The 15,696-nt window shown below is 37.0% G+C and overlaps 3 protein-coding genes across 3 annotated transcripts; 1 reads left to right on the top strand and 2 right to left on the bottom strand.

The window, feature by feature from the left end:
• Positions 1 to 93: 93 nt before the first annotated feature.
• Positions 94 to 3,575, bottom strand: LOC7461825 (uncharacterized). Its single transcript, XM_002301062.4, has 3 exons — positions 3,321 to 3,575; positions 2,011 to 2,579; positions 94 to 695 (listed from the first exon to the last, which is right to left on the bottom strand). Exons 2-3 carry the CDS (start codon positions 2,459 to 2,461, stop codon positions 646 to 648), a joined length of 501 nt encoding a protein of 166 aa, XP_002301098.1. The 5' UTR covers positions 2,462 to 2,579; positions 3,321 to 3,575; the 3' UTR covers positions 94 to 645.
• Positions 3,576 to 6,130: 2,555 nt separating this feature from the next.
• On the top strand, positions 6,131 to 10,150 carry LOC7467203 (argininosuccinate lyase, chloroplastic). Its single transcript, XM_006386364.3, has 6 exons — positions 6,131 to 6,532; positions 6,629 to 7,009; positions 7,385 to 7,533; positions 8,060 to 8,351; positions 8,646 to 8,810; positions 9,569 to 10,150. Exons 1-6 carry the CDS (start codon positions 6,236 to 6,238, stop codon positions 9,821 to 9,823), a joined length of 1,539 nt encoding a protein of 512 aa, XP_006386426.1. The 5' UTR covers positions 6,131 to 6,235; the 3' UTR covers positions 9,824 to 10,150.
• Positions 10,151 to 10,390: 240 nt separating this feature from the next.
• Positions 10,391 to 14,601, bottom strand: LOC7467202 (kinesin-like protein KIN-4C). Its single transcript, XM_024595504.2, has 12 exons — positions 14,315 to 14,601; positions 13,882 to 14,004; positions 13,704 to 13,814; positions 13,509 to 13,589; positions 13,311 to 13,382; positions 13,045 to 13,138; positions 12,922 to 12,953; positions 12,285 to 12,358; positions 11,995 to 12,057; positions 11,740 to 11,881; positions 11,160 to 11,564; positions 10,391 to 10,909 (listed from the first exon to the last, which is right to left on the bottom strand). The coding sequence occupies exons 1-12, from the start codon at positions 14,456 to 14,458 to the stop codon at positions 10,721 to 10,723; spliced, it is 1,530 nt and encodes a 509-aa protein (XP_024451272.2). The 5' UTR covers positions 14,459 to 14,601; the 3' UTR covers positions 10,391 to 10,720.
• Between the last annotated feature and the right edge of the window lie 1,095 nt (positions 14,602 to 15,696).

Genomic DNA, 15,696 nt, shown 5'->3' with positions numbered 1-15,696 from the left:
GATAATGGGAAATGTGCCACAAGCTATCACCGTACAAATGACGAATCCCAACAGTTTAAGAGGACACAAGTTTCGAGAGATAGCGAGAGAGGATTCGATCACTATACAATATGTACACAATTCCTGCAATTATTTACATAGTTTTTACAGTATAATATGAAGCATGAACCTGCTTCTGAATGCGCAGCCATATTTACATCAAAGAATTAAAAGCACGCGCAACAAAACGCTCTCTCTCTGTCGTCTCTTAATTTTATCTCGCTGAGGTATCTGCCATCACACATTAATCTCCTCAATCGTGGACAGTGACGAGGGAGGGCAGCTGCAGGGGAAAACTCCTTCACGGTCAAGAAATGATTAGAAGCCAAAAAACCCCCCACTTTCAGCATATATTAGTACTAGCTAGGATAAGAAGAACATCAGCAATCTTCTTCTACTGGCAAGCAATAAACCCGACCAGCTACACTCTTTTTTTCTTCTTTTTTTTCTTTTCGCCTTTTTTTTTCTTTTTCTTTCAAGTCCTCCCCATATCTATGTACAATATTTTCTACGTTAAACAGAAGGATGGGTTCTGCCAGAAGACCCGGCAGTTACAGAAGTATAACACAATGAACAGTAAAGTGAAATCATTAGCAGCACTAAATGTCAGATGTTCTGGACGGAAGAAAGCCACTGTTCCATGTATTTCTTGCTCTCTGCACATTGAAGTTAAATAAAGTTAAGAACTCAGCACAGAGAAACAATCACATTTTAAGACAGGTTGAAAGAGAAAAAATACATTTTGCTTCCACCAACCACTTCGATGAATATATTTGCAATCAATATGACATCACAAAAGGTATTAAACAGCAAAAAGCCAATAAGCATAGATAAACAAGAAATAGGAGTGGAGTTCAGTACTCGTTTCTTTTTCTTAAATTTCATCAGCTGCGCTCAAATTGTGATCATTCAATAGTTCAGCCTATGCAAATTGCAAAACATTTCTCAAAGAAAGATAAATGTAAATATTGGGATGAGTGCCGAGATATGGCAAAACTATATGAAGGGCGGGAAGGGCAAAGCAAGGGTAGTTCAGGAGGTAGGGTTCAGAGTCTTGTTGACATGAGGCAAGTGAAAGCAATTACAGAAATACAGTTTCCCACAAAGAATCCAATCAACAAGCATCCTGCTTCTAAAAGCTGACCAGGAACAACAATTCATAACATAAAATCCATCAAGTAGAGTAGATATCCAGATACATAATCACAATATATATATATATATGCAAGACGCGGAACAATTTTCCTCTTCTGAACCTTGTTGGAAAGAGGAAAAGGGAAATAGAAGGCAACTCCTAAACACCTAATAATGTAGGAGATATTTTTGTGCATTGATTATGTATGGAATTCAAACAACCATCCTTTTATGCAGTGACAAGCAACTGCTCAATTAGCTGACTACCAAAGTAACCAACCAGTAAGGGACAAAATGAAACACTAGTGTGAAATAATTCAGATTGCTGTTCAAGGCTCTCAAACCTAGAAAATATGTTAGATGTTTCTCCTTTTTAAACCTCTTAATGTCTAATAAATTATGGCTAGATTATAGCCCATGCCAAAAAGACTATTGTAAATAACTATAGCAAATTGCATTCCAATGTAGAAGTAAAGGCTCTCTTAGGCAATCGCATTCTTTGTGTAACTCAGTTAAGATTGCCTGAGTACAGAAGACGTTGAATGGCTTTCCTTGCCACATCACAGTAATCATTTTTTGTTTTAAATGATTTCATAATAGCCTGTTCATTTATCATTGAAAGGAGAGCTGACAAGTCAGGTAGCAGAAACAGTTCTAAAGACTTCACCATCCTTTACACCATGGTTATTGCAATACTAATGGCGTGATAATCTACCTAGTGAACTATTAATCAACACAGCATAAGGAAACCTACACTAACAGTGGAAGAGGCAAATAGAAGATTTTGTAGAAGCAACCAAAATATAAAAAGAACTCTGGAAGAGCAATGGCTCTTACCATCTGGAATGTTAACAATAGCACCAAACAGATTGTTCTTTTTATCCTCAAATGCATTATCTTGAACACGGCCATAACATGGGACCAGCACAGCAAAACTGTTGTCCGTATCATCATCACTCTGAAATTCAGGTCCATGAGGCTCTAACCACCCAATGGAATAATCCGAATCATCAGACTCTGACCCTGAAACACAGCCACCATCAGATGGCACAAGAACAACATCATATTCCCTATCAATTTTCCGCTCTTCCCGGCTGTGCCATTTTCTCTTAACCCTTCTAGAGGAGGATGCCACATTAGTCTGAACCAAAGGAAATTTCAGAGTATCCGACGATTCCCACAAATCTGAGTCAGGTCTTGCGTTTAAAGAAGACCCATTTGAAATTCTGGGTTCCTGATGCTTTCCACTCCATAACCACCATGAAAGATTGGTAAATGCCACAGCCATTAAATCAACAAAAAAGTCAACCTAGCAAATTGATCACAGAAAAACTCAACAAACTGCAATTAATCCAAGGTCTGATGATTGAAGAGCGGAAATAGGCAAGACAACGAGTACTTTACCCCTGTAAAAAGGAATCAACAATAAACACAGTGTTAACACACAAAAATAGAGTAACTGATGTTGACAACCAAAAAGAAGACAGCAACCTTATATGCAGCAACAAAACCAACTAGCTTTAAATGAAACAAAAAAAAAAAGAAAAACAAAAATTGCCCTTCATGTTTTCCTTATGATTTTCACTTTCATGATGAAACAACTTCGAAAAGGTTGGATTTTTTTTCACATTTTTGGTTCCATCCAAAATTTAACATCAAATAAAAAAAAAAATCAAAGAATAAGAAAAGAAAAATCACAAGGCACAGGTTCGATGAACTATCACTGATAAATACAATGAATTTACATAAATTTAATGAATAAGAAAAGAAAAATTAAAAGGTACGGGTTCAATGAACTGCCACTAGTCTATACAATAAATTCACATATGAAAAATAAAGAATTTAATATCAAAATAAAGAATCATCCAAAAGAAAATCTAAAATAGAAAAGGACGTAATTGCACCAAAAATAGATCTCTCCCAATCCATACAAAGCGAGCAGAAAACAGATTTCTCAAGCTCACCAGATGCACGTGAACTCAATATTATTACTAAATAAATAAGAAATTTGAAAAATCAAAATATTCACTTTCTTTCGCGTTCTTGGCTGAATCAATCTCAGGATCAAGAAACCAATCAATTGCTAAAAGAAGGCTATAGGTTCAAAAAATCAAGATCAGATTACAAGCGTAATGTAATGCGGATACCTTAAAAACAAGGAGTTGTGATTGTGTTTCGAGCTTGTATCCGAACAGATGAATGAGAAACCCTAGTTTCGATAGATTTGTCTCCTCTTTTTTAGATTAAGAGAAAGAACAAAAAAATTAAAGAAAGAAGAGATTGGGAGATTTGAGTTTTGGTTCTAATTGGAAAGTTATGAGCAACTTACAAAACAAAACTAACTTGATTTGTTGTTCTCTGGAACCGGGTTTACTATATCACATGAGCTTTGTCTTAAACGTGCGAACATCGGGCTTTTAGTTGGACCACCTATAGGATTAAGATTTGTAAATAGTAGCACTGAGGGTCTTGGCTTGGTGGTGGGAAGGGTTTGTGTCCTTCTGCTGTTTCTAGGGTTGAGTTTTTATGTGCATGTCTGTCATTCTCGTGGTGCTTTACATGCTTACTGGGTTTGCAGGGTATTCAATGGGCCGTGTAATTAGTCGTGCTAGCCCAGACATCCACATAAATTAAAAAAAAAAATTGTAAATAGTAATTGAGTGATGGGTATGATTTACAAATATATATATATTTCACATGGATAAGTAACCTAGCTGAGATTCTATAGGAATTAACAAAAAATAATAAATAAATAAATCTTGGAACACAAAAATTATTTTTTGATGGAGAATAAAAATATTGTTGAAGGAAAAACGAGGAGGAGGATAAACGATGATTAGGTGAGGGGAGGTTGAGTGTTAGTGTGGATACGGGTGCAGGAGAGCAGGGCTAATTAATTGGTCTGGTCAGCATTGTGGTGCTGGTGGGGGTGGCTGCCGGGAAGGAAGGCTAGAGGAAAGGTAAAGGAAATAAGCAATGACGTGGCATGGGAAATGACCATGGATTTGCGTGTCTTTGTGGCTCAAGTAACCGGTGTGTGCTAGAAACTGTAGCTGTGGCTGTACAATACAAATATAATAAATGGTCATCAATCAAGCCCCGGCCAGCTAGCAGATTGGCTAAAATTTAATTTTAAAAAAAAACATATTAATTTTTTTATATTGTTTTGATATATTAATATTCTAAAAAAATTTAAAAATAAAAAATATTATTTTAATATATTTAAGTAAAAAATCAACCTCTAATTCGTGAGTAGTTAATTAAAGAATAAACTATATGCCTTGTAAGTTTTAAATTGCACATGGACTCCTTGAAAGTTTGGATTCTAATGGTTGGACGGAAGAATTTAAGGCCAAATCTTTGTGGTTTCTTTTTTCTTTCTGTCTCTAGCGGTGTGGGGGTGCTTGATGAAATTCATAGTGTAATTTCTTTATTTACTCATCATTAGCAGTTAGCACCACTCAGTCAATTAAAGCTGTGGAGGACCTTCTTCCTTTCCTTTTTGCAGTCTTAGAGGATTTATATTTTTGTGTTTTTTTTATTTAGAAATATATTAAAATAATATTTTAATATATTTTTAAAAGTTTATTTTTAATATAGGATATTAAAACAATATAAAAACACCTAAAAAAACTAATTTAAAACTATAAAAAAAAATAAAAATATTTAAAAACCTGGTTGGACGATGCAACAAAAGCAAAAAGATGGTACAGAAAAGGTATCAATAATGCGCAACTCTACATGTTCTCATATTTCCTTGGTTTTTCCTAGCCGCTAAAGCAAGATCATGATGGCCATGGGCTTCAAAAGGGTATCAAGTGTAGCTATCCTCATATAGTTCATCCACAACCCTGAAGATAAGGGAAAAACCCACGAATGGTGGTCTCTCCTCCTTCAACCAGCTGCAAGGGGGAGGTCCACAGATTCTCTCGCCGGAACCACATGTTCTTGTGATCATGACTTGTTTCCATTCACCCTCTTGGTTTAATCAACCTGAGAAGGACTTGCATGCTATATCGATCAACCAACAACTGGCACACATGGCGGTTTGTCGTCGTGACAAAGACCATGCAATTTCCAGAAGCTAGTCACTGATCATCTTATTATGCTACGATTTTTTCGTGCTGCATTTGCAAAACATACACAGAAGGCAGAGGGCATCTGTATCCATCTCTAATCAGCCTGGAGGAGGGCCTACCAGCTACCGAACCCCTTTGTTTTTGGCACTCAATTATTGTGGGATCTGATAATTAATTACTTCTTGGTCTTGGCTCCACACACACACAAATAATAATAATAATAATAACAATAATAATAATAATATAGTAGTCTTTGGTTAATCTTCGATGCATTGGCTGGCGACTGTGCCAAGAATCAACGAAATTGATGGTTCGGAGACTTTGATAAGGCGTGTCGGTCGAAGAGGATAAATCCATGATAGTTAAGAGATCGTTTTGCAATTTTGTTGTTAGAATCACTTGAAACATTTTGGCACTTTGCACCCAACGTTCACTCAAGAAATTGCTACGCCTCTATGTTTGCTTTCACTTTACATGTATACACACCTTGACAAGTGTTGGGTTTTTTCTTTTCTTCCTTCAAAGAAAAGAAACCAAGTCTCATGTCATTTGAAACAAGTTAGCACTTCGAATTCATTAAAAAAAAAAAAAAGAGCTATTATATTTTTTTTATCTGCATGCTCCGCTCATGTATTATACCTTGACTTTATGTAAGAGAGGAATACAAACAAGAACTCCAATTATTAGACTGTCGGCCTAGCAGTAAGAGCCAGCCTTTTGGGTGAAGCCGGTCTGACTTTCTCATTAGCCTAGACCAGGATTGGTCGGACTTTGCAGCTGTCACCTCAGTACAGCTCTCCGATAAGCCCAGGGTGAGGTAGGATTTAGAGGGCCCATATTAACCGATTTCACTAGTCTATTAGGCCCAATTCCTCCTCTTCCTAGTCCTCTCCACCTAAACCCCCAAAACGGGCAAAAACGCACGCACGCACAGAGAAGAGTTGCGATTCCTCAATACCTCAATTCACTTAGCCGTCTCTGCAATGGAATCACAACTACTCTCCACTTCACCATCTACTTTCCACTTCCCCTCACCAAAGACCCTCTTCTCCAACAAAACCACACACAGAAACCCAAACTTTTCTTCCCTTGCGCCCAAAAGAAAACTAGCGATCCAGGCTAAACTCATGGAGAAAGAGAACAAGTTGTGGGGAGGTAGATTCGAACAGACCGTGACTGATAAAGTAGAGAAATTCACCGAGTCAATCTCGTTTGACAAGGAGTTGTACAAGCATGACATTATGGGCAGCAAAGCTCATGCCTCCATGCTTGCAAAACAGGTCCCTTCTTGCTCTTGCATTGACAGTTTCTTGATTTCTTTCCTTAAGCAAGTGAATTGGGCTATTAAGCTTGTTATGTTGCTTTGTGTTTTGCAGGGGTTGATGAGCGAGAGTGATAAAGACAGTATTTTGAAAGGGCTCGATGAGATACAACGAAAGATTGAGGCTGGTGAGTTTGAGTGGAGGGAAGACAGGGAAGATGTGCATATGAATATTGAGGCAACGCTTACTGAGATGATTGGTGAACCTGCCAAGAAACTGCATACAGCGAGGAGTAGGAATGATCAAGTTTTGACTGATTTTAAACTGTGGTGTCGTGATGCTATTGATAGAATCGCTGCATCTATAAAACATTTACAGGTTGCATTGGTGAAATTGGCTTTGAATAATGAAGGGCTCATTGTTCCTGGTTACACACATTTGCAAAGAGCGCAGCCTGTTTTGTTGCCGCATCTGCTCTTAGCCTATGTCGAACAGGTTTGATTGCCTTGTTGCTGTTGGTTGGTGGGGAACATTTTAGAATCTTTATGTCTATAAGAACCAGAACTCACTTGTGGGGTGCTTACTGTGTTAACTGACGAGAACATTGAGACTTGCATGCTTGATTTGTCTAGTATTAAAAAGCTTCAATTGGAAACTTTAGTAGTTACATTAAATATTGATTTGATGGTTGGTTGAGAATTTTAGGTGATTTTTGGACATGTTAAATGATTGGTTTCTCTGGCAATGGTCAGAGATGGTGTTATTACTGACCAAAACAGCCTTCTTTTTTCTTCTTTTTTTTCCTTTTCCCTGTAAATCAGTCTTGGTGTCTTCATAAGAGTGAACACTGACTAAAATTTTTTCTTGTAGCTTGAACGTGATGCTGGTCGCTTGCTTGATTGTAAACTTAGGATGAACTTCTGCCCCCTGGGTGCATGTGCATTGGCTGGCACCGGTTTACCAATCGATAGGTTTATGACTTCTGAAGCTTTAGGATTCACTGCTCCCATGAGGAATAGGTAAGCACATATTTCTTTGATATTTTTTATACTCTGGGGTGTCAATTGGGAATCTGAGAAAGATGGGGTTTGTCTGCTGACTAATTAGTTGGCGTCAAGGCCATTTATATTGGTTTTTGACTGTCCCATTCAAGAATCTGGTCATTATTTCTTTCTCATACATTATGAATTATATCTTTTTCTGTTTATTGATGGCTGTGTGATGTATTCCCTGGCTTATCTTCGTGATGACAAATTGCAAGATTTTGCCAAACATTGGAACCTTTTTCAATTTTATTTCTAGATTCTTTCTTAATTACTGTAATATTAGTATTATGCTGTGTGGATAACTCCTTTTTTGAAGCAGCACTTTCATGCTTTCTGCTCTAGGTAAGATGTCAATTGTTGGCTCCTGAAAATGGGGCATGTGGGACCATCTGTGTGTGTTCTTATCTACTCTTTTATCTCTTATTTGCTTTTGAATTTCCCTCCCTTCTTGATACCTGGCTTCCTTGAGTAGTTGGTTATGTTTCATTTTTTTATATAGCATTGATGCAGTTTCAGACCGAGATTTTGTCATGGAGTTTCTTTCTGCTAATTCCATCACAGCAATTCATCTTTCTCGATTGGGTGAAGAATGGGTGTTGTGGGCCTCGGAGGAGTTTGGATTTTTAACACCAAGTGATTCTGTTTCAACTGGAAGTAGTATTATGCCTCAAAAGAAAAACCCAGATCCCATGGAACTTGTCCGAGGAAAATCTGCTAGGGTCATAGGAGACCTGGTCACTCTTCTCACATTGTGCAAAGGGCTTCCACTCGCTTATAATCGTGATTTGCAGGTAGGCTCTTTTATAGATTTATCTGCTATCGGTATGATAAAAGTTTCGGGGTGCCTCTTTATTATGTCGTGGGATACCAGACCATCCGCAGTTGTAGAGAGAAATTTAGCCTTTTTGCTCTTGAAGTTGAGATCAAGTTTACCTTTGGAATTGTGCACACTTATCATTGTTTGATTTATATTAGTTATGCGGATGCATGCTTCCATACTTATCCTGCTATTCATCCTTCCCTTCTCTTCCAGTGATATTTTACCATTATTCGGATTTTGAATATTTTTGATTTTCATGAGACAGGAAGACAAGGAACCTGTATTTGACAGTGTTAAGACAGTTGTAGGGATGCTCGATGTGTCAGCAGAGTTTGCGCAGAACATCACTTTTAATAAGGAGAGAATTCAAAAGTCTCTGCCAGCCGGCCATCTTGATGCCACAACACTTGCTGATTATCTTGTCAATAAGGCAAGTTATTGTTATTGATTGACTTCCTTTTGTCATTAAAAATAAGCTTGGATTTCTTCTACTTCCAAGTTTTCATTATGATTATGAGGAATGCAGCTACCTAATAATAGTTCCGGGGACAATCAAAAACCGAACTGAGAGCTTGTGTCCATCACCCATGGACATCGGTTTTCCTAGTATCCATTTCAACAAAGGAATTATTTCAGTAAATTACTAATCCAGAATACTATAGAAATGAGTTTCTGTAGGTTGTGGATGCGAATTCTTTTTCCTACTTATTGTAAAGTCAAGTGAGTTAAGCGGTGAATATTAACAAGGGGAAGGAGAAGGACTGCCTTGCTAAAAATACCTGGATAATTCTTACTCAAGGAGAGAATAAGGAGGGACAAATTGGTAACAGATGATCCTGAATGGAAAATCATACTGGCATGAACAGTAATGCCAAACAGTTTAAGACATGAGCAGTAATAACACCAATCACTTCTGAGGGCTAAACTGAGTGTATCCATGTAATAAACTGGCATTGTTTTTGTGTTCCTATTATGTTTCCAATTTATTTCTAGGCTTCTAAATTCCTAGAGTCTCTGAATTTTTTCTTCTGCATCATATTTAATTCTTGGTTCAATACCAGAAGTGTGGTGGTTCCTAGTTGTTTTGACAATTCTCCATTCACATTTTTTTCTATTCATTCCAAACCTTTTCGCTCAAACTGTTAAAATTTTCAACTGCCTTATATGTCTTCTTTTTCTTTTTTGTAGGGACTGCCTTTCAGAACAGCCCATGAAATAGTTGGAACATGTGTTCATTTATGTGTTTCAAGGAACTTGCGGCTTGAAGATCTAACTCTTGATGATCTGAAACGTATAAACCCCGCCTTTCACCAAGATGTATACGAGTATCTTGGAGTAGAAAATGCAGTTAATAAATTCTGCTCATATGGTTCCACCGGGTCAGCTTGCGTTGCAAGTCAGCTAGATTATTGGGTTACTAAACTCGAGATTAGCAAAATCTGACCTTGATAATGAACGTTGCAGCAGATCCTAAATGGGGTACTTCGCAGGATAATTGAAGCCAATTTTCAGGACCAGGAATATTGTCATGCAGTGGGCATCAGAGTTTAGCAATTATAAATCCGTTTATGATGCCAACAAGAAGTGGGAAAATACCATTAGGCTAAATTTTGTTACTTTTGCATTACAATTTTGTCCAACCCGTTGCATGTTGTATTAGAAGAACTCGAGTACATGGCATGAATTGATGTGGTTTTCCCGTTGTAGTATATCAGTTTTTAACCGCTTCTAAATTTGTTAATAAAGTTTGATCAACTGAAACTTTCATTAGATAGTAGGTCTTTTGAGGCATCAAAATGTCACCAGATAAGGAACAGTCCCGCCAATTGCTAGCATGCTCTTCAGGCACACACAAATAAAGTAATCCGGTTGTGGATGCTGGTTCCATGACTGGTGGATGAATCAGTGCAGGCGGCCTCTTAAGAAACTCCCCGCCTTTGATGGTTTGGCTATGTTTAATAATGTACGCTAATGGACAGGCCAAATTTGTTTTTACATTGATCAATGATGTATCTGCTATCTGCAGCTGTGAACTTCAGCTATTAGCTTTCATTGATCCAAAATGCAATCTCTCAAAGCATGGTTCGCCTCCAGTTCAAATACAAATGCAGCTGGAAAACATCATTACAATCAATAGAAGTTAGGCACACATCTGCCTATCTCAAAGCATAAGGGAGGGGTTCCTCAACCCACACTAGCAAAAATTGAGTTCATCCTGTGGCCACAAAATTCAATAGACTCCACTTTCAGATTTGAACGCGCCCCCCATTATTCATGTATAAATTGTAAAGTCGAGGTTCCCTGTCCTTGGAGTAGAACACAAGGTATCTTAATAAAAATTCATCTGGCTGCTGACCGCTTTGCCCCTCTTGTTAACTTCAAAGGGATATCTGCTAGGGCAAATTTTTCCATTTTCCTCGGGCCTTCAGCATTTTCTGGCAGCGAGCAAGATTGAGAAGTGGTGTCGAGCTGCAGGGCTGATTTCTGCTTTCTTGTTTTCTTGACAGGTTTTATAGGGCTTGAATTCATCTGTAGGGATTCAAATTTTTGTTAAAAAGCAATGGAAAAGGACAAAACTAACAGTAAAGTACTGATACAGCTGATTACACTTCGAATCTTATGACAAAATATTAAGAACATTGAAGGGGAAGTGACTGTGAAAGAAAAATAATTGCCGACTTCAACTTTCAAAACATTACTGTTACCAATACTGAAAAAATATCAAATGGAAAAGGTTGGCTCAAAAACAATAACAGTTAAATGTTAAAGTGAAGCATACCCGCGCATTCCCAATTTCATGCAAAGGTTTCCTTAGAGGTTGAAGATCATTATTCAAGTCAGTAGATTGAGACATGATAACATCTTTTCCTGTCTCGGATGAACTGGATACGTGCAACTTTTGAGCTACCTCTGATTGCTGGGAGTCATCCGCCTTGATTGAGACTTTTCTATTGGTGCACTTCAATGCTGCACACCCACAACATGTCCCACAGCTTCCTCCAGCAGCCCGACATTCACATTTTGTTGTCTTGCAGAGGGATTTCTTGCTGCACGAGCAGCAAACACCTGATGCAGATTTCCCCATGACAGCAGTATTTCCTCCTGAACCTTCTGATTCATATGTATCCGTTCCTAATAGCTCAATACTACTTCCGACTGAAAAAGAGGACTGAACCACACCTACCTGATCAAAAAATGCCACCTCTGCATTAGATCCAAATTTTCTGGCCTTTCTGCATAGACTAATTTGCTTTTCGCTGAGAAAGATTCTAACTAATCAAAGCTTCCTTTGTACAATTCAAGCTCAAAAGATCAAGTAAAAGCAGGACATGGAACCAGCCAGCCAGCCAGATGCTTACCTGTGGGTTCCTTGAATTAACTTGTGCCTTGGCCATTCCCAGTCGACTGACCAAACTACTTAACCTGGTAACTTCTTCTTTCAAGTCCCTTAACTCGCTATCCCTCACTGTGCATTCAACTTCCTTATCCTGCAACAGGCACCTTAAAGAACACAGAAAGAACAAGTTCAATAAAAGGCATACTGATCACATGTACGAGTACGGAGGAAAGAAAACTGTAAATCGAGGGAAAACAAGTTCAGCAACTAAACACACCTGAAATTTTCAAGCCTTAGCTTCTCTGCTTCTTCCTCAAACTTTCTGACCTCATAATCCATCCTAAAGAAATTTGATGGAACCACTTTGTATCAATTGATGGATGAGAATGGAAGAAATCAACACTAAGTTTGAAACTAATAAGATAACATGAAGATCAATATCAGGTAGAACAATAAAAACTTTGTTAGAAAACCACAAAGTAAAAAATTTACAAACATTGACACAAAAAAAAGGTATGAGGATGAAAGGACGAGCCATTTAGGATTGAATAGAGTACGAGGACTTACTCTTCCATTTGACGTTCATATTCAGAACGTATTTCCTCCACCCGTGCCGCAACTTTAAGCTCAAGCTCAATACCCTACACGATAGCATCTCAAGAGAGATATAAATTAAAAAAGCCAAAGCATAAATGAATGACCCAATTTTCAGCACAAACAAAAGCTCACTCATATCAAAAAGGTGCAGTAACAAATAATAACGATTTTTGTCCCTTAATTCACTGCTGGAAATGAAAAAACTATAGCAGAGTTTAACCCAGAGTGCAGACCATATACTTCAGTACGACCTTTCAAATCAAACCACGATAGCAAAAGGTATGTATGAGCAGAAATTAGATAGCTTCAATGAGTGATATCAATCAATTGTTGGCATTTAGAATATGAAATAAGAATTATTTCAGTTCTATCAATTCATAGACTTAAAAGGTGTTATTCACCAGAGGTATGTCCAGACAGTCACCATGACATCATTGGGCTAGAAGGAATTCACCCATGAGAATAAATCTATGTGCAAGTGTCATCCCAAACACCACCACTTAACATGCACATAAATACACATTCTGTAGAGCGCCTCATCATTTACAGATCAGCATGTTCACAGAGGCACAGGCACACACAATCTAGTCATGCTCATCATCAGTACCTGGCTTCCTGCATTGTTGCCAGCTTTAACGCCTGTACAAGATTTGGGAATAAACAAAAAGTCAATGAATTATACTATTAAACAAATCAAACGTGAATTGTATGAAGCACTGGAACCACTTACCAGAATTTTTTTGAGACAAAGCCTTTCGAGATTCTAATAGACCCTTCAGCCGTTTAGCTGCCATTGAAGCTTCCTCTGTCTTTCGTTGCAATACCTAGTGTTGAAGCATAAGAATCAAGAAAAATGACTCTCTAGAAGTTATTCATGGAAAAAAGATAAATGGACCAGAATGATTCTAACAGATCTTCATTAAGGAGTATAAATATTATTAATTAAAAAAAAGTGTTTTGGGGAACATAGAAACTTTGAAAGAAGAATGAAATTACCAGCTTTTGTCTCTGGTTCAAAGCCAACAGCTTACGCATTTCGTACTGGTTCCTTCTTTGCTCTTTCTTCATCTGTTGATATGGAAACTCAATACATTAATGCCAGACCTCCCTAAACACAAAAGTTTACATTCCCAAGCTACAAGATTCTACAAACTAATTAAATGCAAGAATGGCTCCCTTACAGTAACCACAAACCTGAAGAACTTCTCTTTCCAGTGAAGCTTTTGATAGCCTGAATTGCACGGAGTCTAACTTCATCTTACATAGGAGTTGAACCTTGTGCAGTGAGGAAAAACAAAAGAAGCAAATTTAGTGAAACAAGCAAGTTTTACATCCTGACAAATTAATTTGCCAAGGCATGCTCCATATATAGCAACAACAAAATATCACCTTCTGAGCCTTTAATCTCTGAATCTCATCCGGTCTCCCTGATTCACCATTCTTTTGTTTTAGCTTTGATAACTGAGAATGTGCATTTAGTTTCTTCTTCAATTCCATGACCTGAAAATGGCACAATATTTGTTACAGATACGCTAGTGCGAATATCATAATGTGACTTAAAACCCACCTGTTCTTCAAGGTTTCGTAACTTCTGGATGTCATCTTGTTTCCTTTTTCCAACACTGCCACCAACGGAAATCGGTGACGAAATTTTAGCACCATCTTTTTCCTTCAATTCCTCAATCTCCCTCTGCCGATTCGTGAGCAAAAAAAAAAAAACTTTAACCCTTAATTTTTCCTGTTTCCACTGGATCAATTGAGAAAAATACTAATAAGACCACAGGCAATAGTAAATTCCCTTAGTTTGAAATTTCAAATTTCCAACTTCCTTATTTGAAAAAAGATTTACAAGATTCTAATATCTTTTCGTTTCCTACAACTTCTAAGGAGACAAACAGATTTAAATTTTTTTAAAAAAAAAACAAAAACTGTAAAGTAAATGTCTGCAAAATCGACACATCAGAAGCACGTAGTGTTAGTTTTTTGAAACCGAGGGTTACCTTAAGAGCTTCGTTTTCTTTCTCCAAGTCGTGAACTCTCTTGTCGCAATCCTGGTTCTGTTGTGGTTGGTCACTTTCGTCTTTAGATGGAGAAGAGGAATCGGCAATGCTTGATCGCTTCGATCTGCGATTTCCCTTCTTCATTTTAAGCGCCGATTATCTGATCGAATTGATGTAATCGTCTCTCTCTCGACGGCTGATTATTGGCAAGTGAAGCTGCGAGGATTCAGAAGAGCGTCTTTATTTTTGAATTTGATTTGGTTTCCCTCTTCCACTTATATTATTATGTTATAAAAACACTAAGAGCCTCTTTATCTTTACGGACACACACTAATTTTTTTTTAAATTAAATTATTTTTATACTTTTTAATTATTTGATATACTAATATTAAAAATAAATTTAAAAAAAAAAAAAAACTACCTAAAAAGATGTTGATTTTTTTTTTTTTTTGTAAAGGGATACTGCTCAGACACATACAAAATAGTGAAAATACTATAGACTTACTCTTCATTATTTAATAATTCATTTTGCTCCTCAAAATTTTATTTTTGAAGATTTGATCCTAATTGAAAATCAACTTTTGATTTCTTAGGTAGGGGTGGAATTGAAAGAATAGGGATTGAAATGAAAAGGACGTCAAACATGGATGACGTGTTAGATTTCATGAAAAATACACTTAGATTCTTAATCTAAAAAAATAGCACGATTTATACAATTTAGGTCCCTTTAAATTTCAAAAAAATTATTTTTGATACAAAATTTTATTTGTATTATTTTTCAATCCATTGTTAGAGAGAGAGGTCACCGAATTCTAGCGATGAGAAAGAAGTTTGTTATTCAAGCTATTTTCGACCACTAAAATAGATTTTTTTTTGTTTCCATAGGTTTCATGCGATAAAATAGGTTTGATGGTGATGATTTAAAGCCTTAATATTGTTTAAAAAACATATTTAAGTTGAGAAAGATAAATCTAACTCGGTTTGATTTCAGGTTTTTGGACATTTTTCAGGTTTTTTAGGTTGGTTTATAGTTGTTTCAAGGATGTTGCCGAGGCTTTTTGGGTTGAAATGATTTAAAAATTGAATTTTTAAGGCCAAAAAGTCATTGTCCTATTTTCCTGAGTACCATAGTGGTGGTCAGAATCTGGGCTCGCATCTGACATGTCACATGCTTATTTGTGTTTCAAAAAATAAAGGTGGATGATAAGTCGTTTGTTCTTTTAAAAAATATAAAAAAGCATAAACCAAGCCTATACGTGCGAGCCTGAACTTGAAGGCCCAACCATATACCTAGGCTTTTTCTTGCAATGGCCCAAACCCTCTTTTGTTTTTTTTTTTATTTATATATATTTAGGTGAAGTATAGATTTAAGAGAAAACATT

The sequence above is a fragment of the Populus trichocarpa genome, chromosome 2, assembly GCF_000002775.5.
Source record: "Populus trichocarpa isolate Nisqually-1 chromosome 2, P.trichocarpa_v4.1, whole genome shotgun sequence".
Classification (NCBI taxonomy): Eukaryota; Viridiplantae; Streptophyta; class Magnoliopsida; order Malpighiales; family Salicaceae; genus Populus; species Populus trichocarpa.
This window is presented reverse-complemented; position numbering and strand designations above follow the sequence as displayed.